We start from the raw sequence: 19,909 nt of genomic DNA on the forward strand, positions 1-19,909 counted from the left end.
CTGCCCCTTCGATTTTCACTTCATAGAACTTAAAGGGGAAAAGATCATTCCCGGGTAAGAACGAAACTTGATCCAATAATATGATTGCTATCATAAAATATATATGAAATGAAACAGAATACTGCACTTGCGATTCATTTCACATAAAAAAAAAATCGTAAGGATCAATTCCCGGGTAAGAAAGGAAAACTTGATCCAAAATAATGATGCTAATCTAAAATAAAATTATATTGAAAAATGAAACAGAATACTGCACTTGCGATTTCATTTCCACATAAAAAAATCGTAAGGATCAAGTTCCCGGGGTAAGAACGAAAATTGATCCAAATTAAATTTCATGCAAATAAATAAATGAAAATGAAAGAATATTGCAATTGCGAATCCACTTTCATTGCATTCTATTATACAAAATTAAAAGGCTCGTGCCGAGCGCAAACACAACACCTCGGTAACGAACGCACAGGGCAAACATATAATGAAAAGAGTACTTACATTTTTCAATTACACTTTCGCCCAAAATACATGACTCGGCGCGAGCGCGCCCGCCCTCGGCACCGAGGCATAATTCAAGGGTTCAATTCATGAAAAGAGAGGAAATCGCCGCATCTACGGCGATAACTCCATGTTGGTTCATAATTAAGTAATGAAAATGAAAACAGTGTACTTACAGTTCATTTTCAAGTCAAACAAACCATTAGTAGAAAACACAATATAAACAAAGCATACGACGATGAAGCGGGCAGAGAGCGATGACGAACACGTCCTTCACACCCGCGGCCGAAAGCAAAAAGTGATTTGTTTACCTCCCAGTCGCGCGCGCGCGACTGTCGGACAAGCAGTTTTTAACTACCGTTCTCCCCTTGTTCGAAGCTTACGACCGTTCCAGCTGCCGCTAGCTACTTCCTATTGTTAAAGGACCGATGGTTTGTATTACGTATCGGAACAAATGAGTAAATATTACTGTACATATACTGACTTTCCAGAAATGTATGGCTTAAAAACTGAAAAAGATGAATACTACTGAAGATGGAGATAACACCTATAGCATGAGACACTGTGATGTCTGATGTTCCTTTCTTATGAAGTATACTGTCCTAGGAGGACAATGAAGAGATTTATTTTGCTGCTAAGTAGCTATCACCACACCTTACTTAGCCTAGGTACAAATAGTTAGTATTTGTTTGGTTTATAAAAAAGCTTAAGAATACTATGAAAATTTGAAATTGAACTTCAAGGACACAATATTTATGGGACTGAATAATATTAAAATTTTAAAATTTTAAAATTTTAAATCTTTAATATATTCCAACTACTTACTATAAATTTTTAAGAATGATATAACACAATTAACTTACTTTCTTCATCTATCAATATCCCATATCCCATGGGGGGTTAGGCGTTCTTGTTCACCATTATCCCAAAGAACACGATAGCACATGAACATGGAGCGGGAAACTCTGGTAAATGAGGTTCTTGTCTTTCCACTGTCCCAAACCACCATGCATCATCAATGATGCATCGGAATCTGTCACCTAAAATACAATGAATTTATTATATTTTGAGCATAAAATTTAATAATACTCAAATGAAAATATTACAAAACCATTTTAAGTTTTTACTACAAAAAATAATTTTTCTTAAAAGGCATTCATATTTCACTGGAGGTTAAAAATGTCAATTTTATATAGGTCGGCTCCCCGTTTTCAGGGTCTTTTGATGAGGAAAAGGCTAATTGGAGGGGTTACTGTGGTAGTGTTTTAAACACTCGCCCCAGTTCTATAACCGACACCTTTTATTTAGGTGAGCGAGTCAGAGACTTCTGACATGTCCAATTTAGCAGTTCTCTGGTATCATAGCAATATTTACTAGAAATAGTGCTAAAGAGGACACATTTCACGGAGCGACACGGCTTCCTCGCCCAGAAATAGATTTTTCCTACGTCAAAATCCTTTTATAAAACATTAAAAAATACAAACCATTTATGCATTCCTCTTTGCAATATGACAGTTAGCTTTCTATCTCTTTCCCAAACAAATAGAATCTTAGTCAAACTCACATTACCTCCAAGACATTTGACCGTTAGCATCAAGCCTCGTTAACAAAACGATTACTGTTTTACTCCTTTTCTCTGTACACTTTTTACTCTTACTGGTGATGGCTGAATATCTACTCTCTCACCTCTTGTCCTAAGGTTGTTTTCCCTAGCTTTTGTTTATGATTATTCTAACATATTACCATAAAGGACCACCTATGCTAGTAGCTCAGTTGATTTTGCCTGAACTCAACTGTGTGGTGGTCCCAATTCCAAAACCCATTCATGCCTTAAGTAAAACCCCTGTGACATGTCTAAGACTGGCTTGATCAACCTTTATAACTACTGTTTGATTTCCTCCTCCAAAACTCTTGAACTTCTGCGTGATGAAGGTACACAGGGGCATATTGGGATGCTGATGGGGGTGAAAGTGTGACAAAAAGTACAGCGTATCCCTCTCTGAGAACCTTCCCCACCTCAGGGTCTTTGAAGCTTTGCTAGATACTCCAAAAACTTTGTAAACAGCCTCCTACTGGACCTTGATGGCTTGAAACATCAATTACAGTCACCTTAGTGATTCTTTCTCTTAGAACATAAGCCTTGACCATCCCAAAGGGTTAACTGGAAGTGAAAGAACTTGAAGATTGGGTAGTTATTCCACACCACTTTGGTGCGGGATCAGCTGCAGGTTCATGAAGCTTTAAGGAAGTCTTCGAAGATTGTGCTAAGAAATCTTTACTCTCCCAATTCGGGACATCTTTGGCTATGGCCCTAAACACTTTGGGGTCAAGGCAACGACAAGATGTATCAAAAACATCTATAGACTGCAGTTGACCCAGTTCCTCGTTGGACGGGTCAGTAACGTGCTCAACTACCGATCTCTGGGTCCGGGTTTAATTCCCCGCTCTGCCAACATGGAATCAGAGGAACTTATTTCTGGTGATTGAAATTAATTTCTCGATGTGGTTCGGATCCCACAATATGCTGTAGGGCCTATCGCTACAATACGCTGTAGGTCTTATAGCTAAGTAACCAATTGGTTCCTAGTTACGTAAAAATATCTAATCCTTCGGGCCAGCCTTAGGAGAGCTGTTAATCAGCTCAGTGGTCTGGTAAAACTAAGATATACTTAACTTAATTTGTGGAGGATACATCCAACAAACCCCTGTAAATAGCTAAAAGTGATGCATACTTGAGACCCTTCTAAACGTGCTTATGACTGCCTAATTTTTGATAGTAAAAAAAAAAGAAAAAAAAAAAAAAACAACAACAACAACAATAACAACAACTTTAAAAACACTTCCACATACCTGAATATTATAAGTCCTATATAAAAAAAAAATACATTTAGTCACAAAAATGATAGGAAAATACAGTAATTAGTTAATATTTCTCAATGAAAACTACCAACAATAGGCTTATGTTCTGCAAATAATGGGTATACAGTGGGCCCCCCGTATTCGCATTCTCTGGATGCACGGATTTTTCTCTGGGCCATATCTACCCATTATTTGCTGTGAATTCGCCTATTCGCGGGATTTTCCGACGATAAATAATCACTAATTAGTGTATTTTGATGTTATTTTCATGCCTAAATACATTTTTATGATACAAAATTGATTTACTAATATTATTATTAATATTTGAATCAATACTGTATTAGTAAGTTTAATAAGATTAAATGATATTATATAATAACTAATAATTCTCTCTCTCTCTCTCTCTTACAGGGATGTATGCTTTTTGTATGATAAATGATTTACTAATTTTCAAATATTAATGTAAAGAGCAATCACTTCAATAAAGAAAATACTACAGTGAATTAGTTTAGCTTATAAATTTTAAAAATTATGTAAGAATGAAGGAAATCCCAGTCTTCATGCATCTTTCTTTCAAACTCCAAATCTCTCTCTCTCTCTCTCTCTCGTCTCTCTCTCTCTCTCTCTCTCTCTCTCTCTCTCTCTATTTACTGAGATGAGAGATTTTTATGGCACATGTATGTAATATATGTTCATTAATATTTCATATGATAATAATAATTAATAATAATAATAATAATAATAATAATAATAATAATATTTCGGAAGGAGACCCTCTCGTAGGCATGTTTTGTTAAAAATGACTGCTGCTTCAGCTCTATTAATCTTGTAAAGAGTCTTTTCTATCTTTCTGATGACGGCTTTCTCGTTATTGCTTAGACTGGCGAGCAACGCACCAAAGGGCATGGTAAAATTCGGTTGAGTCATTTGATTTATTATTACTTATACAATTCTCTCTCTCTCTCTCTCTTTCGTTGGGGGGGAGGGGTGTGGTCCTCCCCTCCCCCCAACGAAAGTACCAGCGCGCATGAAACAAACACCGGACATGAGAATAATACCAGGGATGACGTCACTCAGGTAGAAGCCAATCAAGACTCGTAAAACGCCCGCCATATGAGTCACCTTCCCAGGAACCAATGAAAACCTGACCTGCTGGAGAGGTGCTCTGACCGTACTCAAGAGCTCGCAACACCACGATATAAGGAGATGGACTCGCCACTGGAATTCAGTCCCTCAGCAGTTATCGCTTGATAATGTCCTGTGGATCAGGAGGAAACGTCGCGTTGGAGAGAGAGAGAGAGAGAGAGAGAGAGAGAGAGAGAGAGAGAGAGAGAGAGAGAGAGAGAATTGTATAAGTAATAATAAATCAAATGACTCAACCGAATTTTACCATGCCCTTTGGTGCGTTGCTCGCCAGTCTAAGAACAACGAGAAAGCCGTCATCAAAAAGATAGAGAAGACTCTTTACAAGATTAATAGTGCTGAAGCAGCAGTCATTTTTAACAAAATAATAATAATAATAATAATAATAATAACATAATAATAATAATAATAACTGTAATTACAAAAATCATATGTGAAAGTATTTTACAAATACTCTGATAATCTCTCTCTCTCTCTCTCTCTCTCACACGAGATGTGTTTTTTGGATGATAAATGATTTACTTAATTTTCAAATATAAATATTAATGTAAACAGCAATAATATAAATTCATTAATAAAAATACTAAAGTGAATTAGCAAGATTTTAGTTTTAAATAAAAAAAAATTATGTAAGAATGAAAGAAAAAATGCTTTACCCCAAAACATCTTGTCTTTGAACTCCACGTCCAAGATGAGTTGGCTGGGGTCCAACAACTGTCAAATTTATCAAGTAATGTGTCAGGAGGGGGAGTGTGTGTTGCCCTCTCAGGATCATGTAAATTCTCTCTCTCTCTTACTGAGATGAGAGAAATTCTATGGTACATGTGTATGTTTATTAATATTTTCGCATAATAATAGTAATACGTATAACTAATTTCAAAATTCATATGTAATACTATTTTAAAGTAGTACAATAATCTATCCATTTCAGTCTTTTAAATAAGGATCTCTCTCTCTCTCTCTCTCTCTCTCTCTCTCTCTCTCTCTCTCTCTCTCTCTCTCTCTCTCTCTCTCTCTCTCCACACAAGATACTAGTATGTCTGTCCTAGTGATAACTCTCGCCCTCTGTTTAGGCTGGAAGTGTATGTATAATTATATCTTTAAGGACATTACTACATTTTATGGTAAAATAATAATATACAGTATTAGTTTACAAATAATATTAAGTTTAATGAGATTAAACAGTAACAATAACATCTCTCTCTCTCTCTCTCTCTCTCTCATGTATGTTTATTTGTTTTGTATTTGTAGAAATAAATGATACCTTATAACTAATTTTTCAAATATTAATAAGATTAATTAAAAAAGCAATTCCCAGTCTTTTTATCCACTTGGAGGTAGGTGGGCGGGGGAGTAAATGACAGTTTGATATACGAATTGGCGGAGGGGAAGGAGTCGGAGTCTAGGAGTTATTCTCTCTCTCTCTCTCTCTCTCTCTCTCTCTCTCTCTCTCTCTCTCTCTCTCTCTCTCCATTATTATTCTCCCTGTCTCAGAAATAATTCATAATTTAACTCATGATGGTCAGATATATGATGTTGCCATTCATTGGTCTCTCTCTCTCTCTGTGTTATTTGCTGTAGGTATATATTTTTAATGGTGAAATGTTTAAGATGACTTTACAATGATATTAACCCTCTTACGCCGATTGGACGTATTAAACGTCGTGTCAAAATGTCTCCCGTATGCCGATTGGACGTATCATACGTCGGCTCAAAAAAGTTTTTTTAAAAATTCGCGGAAAAATACTTATAGGCCCTACCAGCCGAAAACTTTTGTATCACGCGCCTTGGGGGATGCTGGGAGTTCACGGATCAAGGCTTGTTTTGTTTTACAATCGCTACGCAGGCGCGCAAGCGCGAATTTCTTTCTTATCGCACTAAAAAGTATCAGTGACACATCTCGGAAATTATTTCGTCACTTGACATAATTTTTGCACCATTTTAAATTATCCTTTACATGAGTATTATATATAAAAATGTGCGCAATTTCATGTAAAAATACAACAAAAAAATACTCATGATTGTAGCTTTAATCAGTTTTGAAATATTTTCATATAAATAACAATAAGTGCAAAAAAAAAAAAAAATTTCAACCTTCGGATCAACTTTGGACTCTACAGAAATGGTCGAGAAACGCAATTGTAAGCTAAAATTCTTATATTATAATAATATTCAATCATTTGCCTTCATTTTGAAAACAAATTGGACGTCTCTGGCACAATATTTCGATTTATGGTTAATTTATGAAAAAACGTTTTCCTCACGTTCGTGGCGATAACTCTTCCGATAAATTTTTTCGTGCGATTGTCCCAATGTTTGCACCCTTTTTAATTTGCCGTTACATAAAGTTTTATATATGGAAATGTGTGCAATTTCATGCACAATACAACAAAAATCAACCCATGGTTGTAGCTTTTATCAGTTTCGAAATATTTTCATATAAATAACGTTAAGTGGAAAAAATTTCAACTTTCGGTCAACTTTGACTACCGAAATGGTCGAAAATGTGCAATTGTAAGCTAAAACTCTTATATTCTAGTAATATTCAATCAATTACCTTCATTTTGGCAATGACTTGGAAGTCTCTAGCACAATATTTCGATTTAGTGGTGAATTTATGAAAAAAAAAAAAAAAAAAAAAAACATTTTCCTTACGTTCGCGCGGTAACTCTTCCGAAAAAATCAGAATTTTTTTTGTGCGATTGTCGAAATGTTTGCACCATTTAAAATTAGCTGTTACATAAAGTTTTATATATGAAAATGTGCGCAATTTCATGTAGAATACAACTAAAAATAATTGATTGAAGGTGTAGCTTTTCTCTTTTTCGAAATATTTGCAGATAATTTCACGATAAATAGAAAAAAATCCACGTTCGGTCAAATTTGACATCGACCGAAATAGTTGAAAAAAACGCAATTGTAGCTAAAACTCTTACGGCCCCTAGTAATATTCCGTTTTTTCATTTTTCTTCATTTTGAAACAAATTTGAAGTCTCTACAACAATATTGTGATTTATGGTGAATTTTTGAAAAATATATTTACCTTCACTCCGCGCGCCGATTCGCGGCCGCAAGTCTCCGAAATACGTACATCGCATTATCCTAATATTTGCTCCTTTTTATATTAGCCTTTTTATAGAGTTTCATATATCAAAAAGTGCGCAAATTCATGAAGAATACAATAAAAAACAAATAATTGAAGGTTGTAGCTTTTTCCATCTCCGAAACATATGTGCATATAAAAAAATATATATATAAAAAATTTTGACATTCGGTCAAATTTAACTCGTGTGGCCGAAATGGTCGAAATCTGCAATTCTAATCTAAAACATCTTACAGTATTGTAATATTCAATCATTTGTCTTAATTTTGAAACAAATTGGAAGTCTCTAGAACAATATTTAGAATTACGGTGAATTTTTGAAAATAATATTTTATACGTCCGCGCGTTACGAATTCGTACATCATTTTGTGATAATATTTTTCCGGTGTTGCTTTTATTGTTTTACTATGTATTATATATCAAAAGGATTGCAATTTAGGGTACAATACAAAAAAAAAAATTAACTCGTTAGCTTTGGACCGTTTTTTTTTGCACAGCGTGATTTGAATACAATTATCTGAATTTTTTTTTTCGTTTTTTTGCTACCATATATTGCATTATTTACATATGATAATTATATTATTTTTCATTTTTGATGATTGCATACTAAACTTCAAGCAATGACAAAAAAATGAGCCAAAAATGAACTCTTAATCTTCAAAACTAAGCGCGCTGTGATTTTTTTGAAAAAATTATTTTTTCCGCTTCGGCGCTCACTCCAAACCGGCGCCGGCATACAGGAGAGGTTTTGATTTTTAGGGCTTTGGCGTAAGAGGGTTAATAATATAACCTCAAATATTAATGTAGTAATAGGTTAATAATTTTAGGTATATTTGAAGTAGGATGTTATTAAAGGTATACATTTGGTATCTGAACTTTAAAGATAGGCAGTTATAAGCATTTTTAGAGGTGGCTTTAACTATTCACGGGGGTGCCTGGTACACATCCCCCGCGCATACGGGGGAACACTGTATACGTTTGACAGAAAAATCTGCGAATAGGTGAGTCTGTGAATCCGGAACCGTGAATAGGCAGAGGTTGACTATACCGAGATGTAGCTACTTTACAATATATATATATATATATATATATATATATATACATATATATATATATATATATATATATATATATATATATATATATATATATATATATATATATATATACACACAGTGGTACGTCATACGAAAGTCCCAGCTTACGAAAAATTCAAGTTACGAAAGCAAATATGAAGATTTTTTTGGCTCTCTCTCCCATCATGCATCTACGTAAAGGCGTTCTTCTTCAGCCATTGCTTCGCACAAGCGTTATCGTACGCACGCGGAATTCGTTCGTCCTATACGATTTCGTTTATTATCGTAAATTCGTTAGTGATTTCGTTGTACTACTTTATTGTGTTGTGTGAAAACTTTAGTACATATACTACATAACTTAATTACGCACGGTATATATGTAGTCATGGGTCCCAAGAAAGTTGCTGAAGTTCACGGAAAGAGCAGGATGCTTTTTATGGAGACGAAGATTGAGATTATTAAAAAATATCAAGCTGGCATGTGGTTGAGTGTGATCGCTAAGGAATACGGCCAAAATCCGTCGACAATAGGCACCATCCTTAAGCAGAAGGAAGCCATCAAAGCAGCTACACCTTCCAAGGGCGACTATTTTGTCTAACAAAAGGAGCCACGTGCACAAGATGGAGAGGCTGCTTCTTGTCTCGATAAAAGAAAAAGAAATCGCTGGCGATACGATAACAGAGACGGCAATCTGCCACAAGGCCAGCGCTATTTTCGGCAATTTGATTGCTCAGGCCAAAGATGGCAGAGGAGAAGGGACATCGATGCCAACCCCAGACTGGCACCCATTCGGTGGTGAGGCATGGGGAGGCGGCCAGCTCGGACACGAAAGTGACCGAAGCCTTTATTAAGACGTTCGACGAGATGACGATCAAGGAAGGCTACAGTTCTCAGCAAGTCTTCAACTGCGATGAGACTGGCCTTTTTTGGTAAAAAATGCCTCGGACGTACATCACAGAGGAAGAGAAGAAGCTACCCGGGCATAAGCCTATGAAAGACAGGCTTACGCTCGAACTTGTTCGAACGCCAGTGGGGATTGCAAGGTGAAGTCCCTACTTGTGTACCATTCCGAGACTCCTTGAGCCTTGAAGGCCCACAAAGTGCTAAAGGAGAAGCTTCCAGTGATGTGGAGGGCTAATGCGAAAGCCTGGGTAACGAGACTTTTGTTCACCGAGTGGATAAATCTCTGTTTCGGCCGTAGCTCGGGTGAAGAGTGGTCAAACACTGATCATCTACGCCAGTCTTTTCTTAACCGCCTGGACGAGAGTTGGGTTTTTTCCTCTCTTGGCCTTTCCCCGGTTCTTTGCCCGTTTAATTTCCTTTAGTGTGTGTGTGTGTGTGTGTGTTTTTACCTGGTATTATGGCTGCTTCTGCTCCTTCTCGACGTCAGCGTATGTGCCCCGGAGTTCCTGGGTTCCCGTGTTCTCCTTTTTTTTGGCTTCATCAGAGACAGACCCTCACATCACATGCAGTATGTCATTCGAAATTTTGTACGATTACGAATCCTTGTACGGAATGACGGGCATGGCCTAAGGAGCAGTGGAGGAAGTTTTATGGTATGGTAAGAGGGAACATCGGAGAGTCGCCACTCTTCCTATTTGGGAGGGCTTTGCTCCTATTCCCGATGTTTTGTCTTCTGCAGTAGTCAACCCCCATAGTAGCGTTGTCCCTGCATCTTCCTTTTCTTCCATTGATTCGTCGATGGAAGCTGGAGAGAGGAGTAAACACTACTGAGAAGCATATTTTTATGTTGTCTGGAACATAAAAATAAAGTACAGTAAGTAAGGCTGTAGTACTCCCCAGCATCAAGCCAGTTCCAACATACGATGTGTCTAATCTTCAATCTGCCCATAAGAATGAAGGAGGAAATGGCGAAAGAAAGATAAGTCATCTCATTTATTCTCTTTCCCCATAATCATCTTAGGCATGATACGAACTGTCCTGCCAGGGGTACTAGATGAGTTACACAACTTGTTGGGCAGACACCAATGGACCCAAGGAAAAAGTTTCGAAGGACCGGTTGGCAAAATCTTTTAGGTGAAAGTAGGTGAAAGTGGTCTGCCGAAGCCAGGAGCCAGCATTCAAAATCCTATGAGCAGACAAGTTCTTAAAAGCCAAAGGGGAACTTGTTCCTCTGATGTCACTTGCTCTTGCATTGGAGATAGAACTTGAAGATGAGGAGCAGGCTTGCCTAATCACCTCACATAGCCAAAATGAATCAGTATTCTTGGACAATTCCTACTTGGCTGGGCCTGTGCTAACAAAAAAAAGTTTACGACACCTAGGTCTTGGGTGGCGGGTCCATTTTAGACAGCAAAACAGTGTTCTGACGGGACAAAGCAGTAACTTGAGGATCATTGTTAACAGATTCCTTCAGGGAAGGAATGGAAAAGGAGGCAAATCTGTAATCATGAACCGGGACAAATTCAAAGGCTACGGACCCCCAAACCCTAGTGTTTTACATCATAATCTAGCCCTGGAGCTCTTAAAACTCTCTTCAAGAAAGCCAAAGCCAGAAGAAAAACTGTTTTTAAAGTCAGTTCACTGTATGACGATTGATGTAGTGGTTTAAATGGAGCTCAAGTGAGACTAATAAGAACCAGACTAAAGTCCCACGTAGGTGGTTTGAGTTCTCTAGGTGAACAAGGAGGAATTTCTCTCAGTGCCTCTGATAGAAGAGACAGAAGGTCTGGGAACTACCCTGCTTGGGGCCACAAAGGAGCTACCACAGTCATTCTCAGATTTCTGGAACTTATCACTCTGTTTAGAACATGACAAATCAGGCATTTTGGAGGGAAGGCGTACACTTCTAGATTGTCCCAAGGATGCTGAAGGGTATTCTCCAACACAGTGAATGGATCTGGGACCACCGACCAGTAGACCTCTAGCTTCCTGTTGAAACATGTAGCAAATAGGTCTAACATGGCTCTACCCCTTAGATGAAATAGCCTGCCTACTATGTCCTGATACAGAGACCACTCCGTACCTAGAACTTGACTCCGACAACTTAGCTTGTCGGCAACCACATTCCTCTTGCCAGGAATGTACCTGGGGGCATCAGCTCCACAGAGTTGTTGATCTCCCACTGGTGTAATTCGACTGTCAACGAGTGAAGGTGGTGAGACACCAGCCCCCATTAGATCACATATGCTGCCACCATGACGACAGAACGATGCGGTGACCCACCAACCTCTCTTAAAACTCCTGAAGACCCAGGAAAGCTGCTTTCTATTCTAACACAATGTGGAATAGTTTGCCCAGAGAGCTCCACACCCCCAAGGTCAGGAGCTCTTTGAGATGAGCAACCCAACCTTCAGAGAAACATTCAAGAACAGGAGAAGATATGGAGGGGGTGAAGAGGACTTCCACTGTCAGGTTCTGATCATCCAACCACCACAGGTGGTCATTTCTTACCTCTGTCGACAGAGGGACCTGGAGCTGGGGACCAAACCCCTTCAGTCTCAACTGCAAGTATCGATTGTGAGAGAGCCATGAGAGACCAACTTCTCAAAAGAGCGCAAGAGACCCAAAAGTACTTGCCACTGGTGAGCTGGTTAGTGTTATTCGGTAGTGTACTTTAAGTACAGTTACCTTGCGTGTTGCAAAAGAAAACAAAAAAAGGGTTTGCTTTTTTGTTTTTGTTTACAAAATGTATTTTATAAAGTATATTTGATTTGAAATATGACAAAATAAACAGCTAATTGCCTTTACATCAAGTTTTAGGCTTAAAATGTGATGGCTGTTGTTAATAAGCATATTTAATGTTTCTGGTTATGTAGTATTGATAAGGTAACAGTTGGTTATAAAATAATGATGCATAAACAGCATTTCAAGTTTTTTAGTAAATATAACATTAAAATGCTGTACAAAGGCATGGATAGTGAATACTTATGTACTGCACCCGTTCTGAATATAGTAATATCTTGACTTAAGGCAATTTTGTGATACAAAATGGTTCTTGGTCTCTCAACCTATTTTATATAAGAAGGATACCTATGTACCTCTAGTGAATTGCACCATTCTTGGCCTTGACTAGCAAGGTTTTTGGTATAATCAACTTGTTTTGCTTTAAATGGAACATTTCATTTAATTATAAACCAGCAATACAGAAAGTTCACATGAACTAAAAGATTCACTTTGTAACCTTTCATGAATTACACACTTCCTCAGTACATTCTTTACCATTTATTGACATTGAGATATCTACCTTCTTTTCTTAACCTCAACAATTGTAGCATTTAATCTTTAAACAAATTACAGTTACATGTTCTTCACTTATCAGTAATCTACTTTTTATTCATCCCAGAAATCGGGGTTCCCTCTCAAGTTCTGGTCTCTATTCTACCTAGGCAACTTTGCAATCCTTCCTCCATCACAAGATTTTATTGTAACTGAGGTTTGTTTGAGCAGCTTTTCATCCTCTCCAAATACTCTGTACATTAAATTTCTCTCTTTAACAATTCCATAAACTTAAGACTCTTCTTCCCTACTTTTTATCATTAATATTTTTTTTATTTACATCATTTTATGGCAAGTTAGAAAATGTCAAGTTTATGCCACTATGTCAGTGAACTCTGGGAGATCAACTGAATCATCGCTAATCAAACAGAAAGAGTTTTTGTATCCTTTTGAATAAAATTTTTATGAATTCCCACAGCACTTCATTCAAGTTTACTTGCTTCAATGATCACCTATTGTAGTTGCACTGGTCATACCACCAAACTAATATGACACTGTGCTACTCTAGACCACTGTTTTTTGTTTATCCTTCTAACCTTAAAGCAAACTCAATGACTGATGCATTAAGTTGTGACCATAATATTATGCTATGATAATGCACAGAATAAATAGGGGTGGTTGCCCTATCATTTCATCGGGTAGTAAAAATGAACATCTAATTTCTCTTCAAGTTGAACTACTACTCTACCAAAGGAGACAAACATACTTCATTCCAATCTGTAAACTATGAACAGCGCAAAGATTAGTATAACTCTGTATCTAAACCTTAAATGCAATATATAAATTGCAATATGTTAACAGACATGTAAAAGAATAAAACATTAAGACCCTACTGATATCAACAAATATGGATGAGTAGCATGTCAGTTATCTTCCAGGTATGCATAAGTATGACATGAGACTTGCACACAGAACGGCTAAAAAATTTGAAATAACTTTCCTTTTCCCTATATTCAAATTTAAAACATTTTTATTTAGAGTGGTCTTCTAGCTATTATACTTTGTATCCTAATCTGTTTCTCTTTGGGAATTAAATGACAATAGTGACACTGTGAGTAGGAGGCTCCCTCTGGTGAGCGTTACTCACCAGGCAGTGATAAAAATGAGTTTTTCTTCTCAACCTGATAACTTTCTTCTGGCTCATACCACCATTTCACATAACTTAGTTAGTTTTCATTAACTAGTTTTTTTCAGTAATGTGGAAAATTGTATTTTATCTATGGTATATCCAAGGCAATGCTTGGGCTAAGAATAACAAAATAACATTCATAGCTTACCTGTTCTCCAATGTCTGTTGACAGCCACATCATAAGTTGCCTTAAGTATCAAGAAGTCTAATACATCAGGCATGTCATGGTACTTGATGGTAAATGAATCTGAGGTAAGCTTACCCGTTCCAGCTTCTAAAATACCAAGTTTAAGGCAACACAACCTTGGTGGTTTTATTTCATACTTAATTCCTATAATTTTTACATATTCTTGGTCCTGAAAAAAAAATCATAAGAATATTCATTAAATCTTACTAGACTAGTATGTAGTGCTTCTAATATAAAAGCTATAAATGGACCACTACATATAAAAGGACCATGTAAATATTTCAGTAAACTGCTGCCTTAACCCTTTTGCTTGCAGGCCTGTAATCACCATCAGTGATAACATCAGTGTCTTGCTAATCATAAAACAGACTAATTTTCTCCCTTGAATATTTGTATTAAATAGTTATTTTAATTACTTTTAGTATTATATTGTAATGTCATTATTATGTATTATATTGTACTATTGTTGTCATCTCCAAGAAAAGTTTTTGAACACCTTTTCACCAACTGAATCTTTAATGGTTTTCCATTCACACATTGCATCATATTTTCTTTGATGACTCACACCACATCTGATGGTTTACAAATCTGCGGCCTATTCTGTCATTTCCTCTGATTTGTGATCATCTCTGATAAAACCTGAAGTTAAGATATTATCTAAGGTAGGTTAGTAAACCTCATAATGTAAACTACTGTCACTATCAGAACGATTGTATAGTTTAATTTCACTACTATGTCTATCATTCAAAATAAAAGCCTTGTACTACTCATCATTGAGTAAAACCCCCTCCATGGCAATTTGATGGTTACCAAAGGTCTACCCCTTGTCCCAAAATTATCCTGTAAGTTGGAATTCAAATGCTGCTGTTTGTCACTAGAATACAAACAAAAGCTCCTTACTAGAACCAAAAGTTATAAATGAGGAGGTTAGTCCCATTTAATGGATGTGACCTTTTAGTGAATGAGATGATCAGTCCCATGCAGCAAAAGGGTTAACTGGCTGAAATGTAATTTTCCAAACTATGGACCCTAATTATTCCGTGCAATTCAACAACTGACCATTAAAATTTTAAAATATGAAACAATCATACTTTGACTAAAATAGTAATAAAACACCACCAAGAAACCACACGAAGGGCAACACAAAAATTTTTAAAATAAAATTTTGTATATACTTATCCAGTAATGACATAGCTATAGTTTTCCACGTATGGCAGCCTTCATTCAAATTTCATTTCATGGGAAATGATTCGATTGCTCAGCATAGGTATAAAGTGCTGCCCCCTAACGGCCATATTAGGAATGACTTAACTAATCACCTCATTCTTGTTTTATTTTATTATAAAAATGTCATTTTTGTACAAGTCACTGATACCAAATTGAAAGGAGGTGGGATCATGGGCATATTCTACTCCAAAACATTAGGCCATGTAATGAATTTGAAGTAGAAAAGTTGCTAGCATTGAAAACAATGCTTGCCATTTCTTATCAGTTAAAAGTTTCTTCAGATGCATACTGCCTCTGGTTGGTGCTCATCTCAACTCGTAGTGGCATGGCGGTATAGCCAAGGGTTGCCTCCTATTGCCCCAATTGTTAGCAAAGAATGATAGGTGCCTGCCGTTCCCCTGAGTGTAGCACCAAAAATACCAAATTTGTAACTAATTTGTATTTTTCATAACTAACAAACCTGAGGTCTTAACATTAGGATTTACTAGCGCCAAGCTGGAAACCGGTAGAATTAAAATTACACTTGTGAGATCCAGGGACTAATGGCATCTATACCAGGTCACGGGGCATGTATACCCAGAATGCCCACGGCTACCTGTGACCCATCAGTTATATTTCTAACCCAGTTTAGACTGCTAGAGGGGTGGTTCGAGGTGGGCCTTTAACTGTTAAGACCTCAGGTTTGTTAGTTATGAAAAATACAAATTAGTTACAAATTTGGTATTTGTTCATACACGAAACAAACCTTCGGTCTTAACATTAGGATAGACTTACTATTGGAGGGAGGTAAGTCTCTACAACTGACTGGGAGTTTGCCACCTTATCCATTTCCGAATATATAGGGAAATTCTAAGAGAATGGACAATGAACCTAGGACCAAAGATATAAGCGGATCTATTGGTTTCCTCCCACTGGGTGTAGATACCATTCTACTGTTTACTCTTGTCCCTTGCGACTGGATCCACCTTCATCCCTCTTTTCCTTATTATCCAGAGGGGTGTGTTGCTACTGAAAAGTATCATCATCAGCTAAGATAGTTCACAGTATGGCTGACCATCTCACCTGCATCTAGTCCGTTCCAGCACATGACGGTACTCTCCTTCATATTGCCCGTAGTTAAAGGAGTAGGAAGAAAGTAGTAAAGAAAAAGACCAGTCATCCCATTCATTCTACTTTCATACCTTCATCTTAGACTAGACGCAAACTGACCCGCCAGGGGCACTGGATGAACTATATCACTTGTTGGGCCGCCACCACTGGACCCAAGGAAAAGGTGTCCAAGGATCTATGGGCAACATCTTTCAAATAAAATGAGGTGAAAGTTGTTTGGCGCTTCCACACGCCAGCTTTCAGAATTTTATCCACGGACATGTTCTTCTTAAATGCCAGGGAAGCACTCACACCCCTGATGTCATGAGCTCTAGCTCCCACCTGGCTATCTGACCCTCTGTCTTCTGCAGTATAAGCATCTCTGATCGTCTCCCTTAGCCAAAATGATATTGTATTCTTGGACACTTCCTTCTTGTTCCGTCCTGTACTTACGAACAACCTCTGGCAACCCGGCCTGAGGTGCCTTTGTTCTCTTTAAGTACTCCCTTAGTGCCCTGACGGGGCACAGGAGCATCTCAGCTTTGGTCGTTGTCTACAAAGTCTGCCAAGGAAGGTATGGTAAAGGAGTCGAATCTGCCGTCTACTATTGTTGGTATTTTGGGTTTTCTCTTTGCCACGAATTCTGGGACAAACTCACACACCATTGATCTCCAACTTCTCGAGTGCTTTATGAGATATGAGAGGCCATGTAGCTCCCCCACCCTTTTAGTTGAAGCCAGGGTTGCCAATAAGAAGACTGTCTTCAGGGTCAGGTTCCTATCCGTGGACTGCCTTAGCGGTTCGTAGGGGGTTTTGTCAGACTACTCAGTACCTTGGTCAGATTCCAATCTGGGGCTTTTAGCTCCTTTGGTGGGCATGACTGTTCAAAGCTCCTCATCAGCATGGCCAACTCCCATGAAGACGATATGTCCACTCCTTTCATTCGTAAGACTGAGGCTAGAGCAGCCCTGTACCCCTTCACTGCAGATACAGACATATTGTTTTTCTGTTCTGAGTATATATCAGAAAGTCTGCTAACTGCTGAATAGTGGTACCGAGTGGAGACACGTTCCCTCTACGACACCAATCACAGTATGCTGACCACTTTCCTTGGTATACTGTCGCAGATGATTTTCTGATATTACCTGCCATCTGAGTTGCTGCTTTCTGCGAAAACCCTCGCTCTCGGAGGAGATACTTGACAGTCTCCACCCGTGAAGCGATAGGGACTTCACCGACTGGTGGTACCTCTCCACGTGAGGCTGACACAGAAGGTTGCTCCATGGAGGTAACTCTCTTGGCACATCTACTAGGAGTTCCAGTAGGTCTGGAAACCACTCTGCTTTCGGCCATAACGGGGCTACCAGGGTCATCTTGAGGTTCTGAGACCGCATTACCCTGTTCAGAACCTGACGGATTAGACAAAATGGAGGAAATGCGTACACGTCCAGATTGTCCCAGGGGTGTTGTAGCGCATCTTCTGCTACTGCCTCTGCGTCCGGACTACTGAACAATACACTTCCAACTTTTTGTTGTACCTGGTTGCGAATAGGTCTATGATCGGTCCTTCCCACAACATGAGCATCCTGTCCACTACCTGTTGGTGTAGGGACCACTCCGTTCCCAGAATCTGATCCCTGCGCTCAACTTGTCGGCCACTATGTTTTCTTTTTCCCGGAATATACCTGGCCTTGATGTCTACCAGGTTCTCTATAGCCCACTGGTGAAGTTGAACTGTCATCACATGTAACTGCCGAGAAACTAGGCCTCCTTGCTTGTTTATATAAGCTACTACTGTGGTGTTGTCTGACATCAATACCACTGAGTGTCCCTTTACTCTCTCCCTGAATTCTTGTAGAGCCAGGAAAGCTGCTTTCAACTCCAGCACGTTTATATGGAGTTCTCTGTCCTTGCAACTCCATTTTGCTGACACCATCAACTCCTCCATATGGGCTGCCCCAGCCTTCTAGTGACGCATCCGAGAACAGCAAGAGGTCTGGGGAGGATTGTTGAAGGGGGACACCCACTGTCAGATTGTCGTCGTCCACCACCACAGCAAGTCTTTCCTCACTTCTGCCGACAAGGGAATTGCTCGTACGGGTTGATCTACTGTTGGTGACCAAAACTCCTTCATCCTCCATTGTAGGGACCGAGGTGTAGCCTTCCTTGTGGTACTAGCTTCTCCAGGGAGGTTAGGATTCCCAGCACCACCTGCCACTGTTTTGCTGGCTGTGTCTCTTTCCCAGAAAGGCATTCACCACTTTTGTTTGCATTTCTCTACTCTTTGGTCTGTCGGGAATACTTTGGCTTGTGTTTTGTGTCTATCACCATTCCCAGATATTCCAAACGTTTCTTGATTGGATCCAGCTGCGACTTCTGCTGATTCACCACAATACCTAGGCTGTGACAAAGTTGCAGGAGGGCCGCCCTGTCCCTGAGCAATTTCTCCCTGGACTTTGCTATCACCAGCCAATCGTCCAGATATCTTATTAGCCTGATCCCCTGAGCATGCACCCACGCCGACACGAGGGTGAACACTCTTGTAAAAACTTGAGGAGACGTTGTCAATCCGAAGCACAGGACCTTGAATTCGAAAGCTTTCCCTGCAAGACTGAAGCGGAGAAATTTCCTTGAAGACTGATGGACTGTATCTGAAAGTATGCGTCCTTTAGATCGACTGTCAGCATAAAGTCTCCGATTCTGACTGCTTGTAGAACCGTTTTCGGAGTTTCCATCTTGAAACTGGTTTTCCTTATAAACAGATTCAGCGTTGACAGGTCTATTACTGTCCTCCACTCCCCGTTGGCTTTGGGTACCAGGAAAATCCTGCTGTAGAAGCCTTTTGTCGGACTGCAGGACTGCATACTTGTTGCACAGCTCCTTTTTCCATCATCTTCTTCACTTCGTCCTGCAGAATAGTGGCCTTCTGAGATTTGTGGGCATAAGTGACGTGGGGTAATGGTTGATCTGTCAGGGGCGGGGTTACCTCGAACGGAATCAATACCCGATCCTGAGAACATCCACCACCCACTGCTCTGCCCCTAGTTCCTGCCACACCTTCCAGTGATTTGCCAGGCAACCCCCCACTGGTGTGGCCGAGTGATGGGAGGCGCCCATCCTATCTTCTTGAGCCTCTCCCTCTTCCCCTATTGCCCCTTCCTCTGTTGTTTCTATTGTGAAAGGGCCGATGAGTTATCCTCTTTGGGGAAGAGGGTCTTGTGACTCTATTAGGGATGCTATGTCTCACTGTCTTCTTTCGAGACATCTGCTGTTGTCTTCCCTCCAAAGGAGTAGTTTGACTGTTAGACGTTTTCCTAACTGCCTGTTGCACCAACCTATCGTTAGTGTCCATCCTTCTTCTATCT

General features: G+C 39.0%; 1 protein-coding gene across 1 annotated transcript in view; it reads right to left on the minus strand.

Moving 5' to 3' along the window:
- The window catches only part of LOC135218682 (bromodomain and WD repeat-containing protein 3-like), a 282,487-nt gene that overhangs the window by 166,449 nt on the left and 96,129 nt on the right, over positions 1-19,909 (minus strand). The window contains 3 exon segments of the mRNA XM_064255131.1: positions 1,399-1,449; positions 1,452-1,532; positions 14,190-14,397. Coding sequence (XP_064111201.1) covers positions 1,399-1,449; positions 1,452-1,532; positions 14,190-14,397 — 340 coding nt within the window.

This window comes from Macrobrachium nipponense, chromosome 1 (genome assembly GCF_015104395.2).
Source record: "Macrobrachium nipponense isolate FS-2020 chromosome 1, ASM1510439v2, whole genome shotgun sequence".
NCBI lineage: Eukaryota > Metazoa > Arthropoda > Malacostraca > Decapoda > Palaemonidae > Macrobrachium > Macrobrachium nipponense.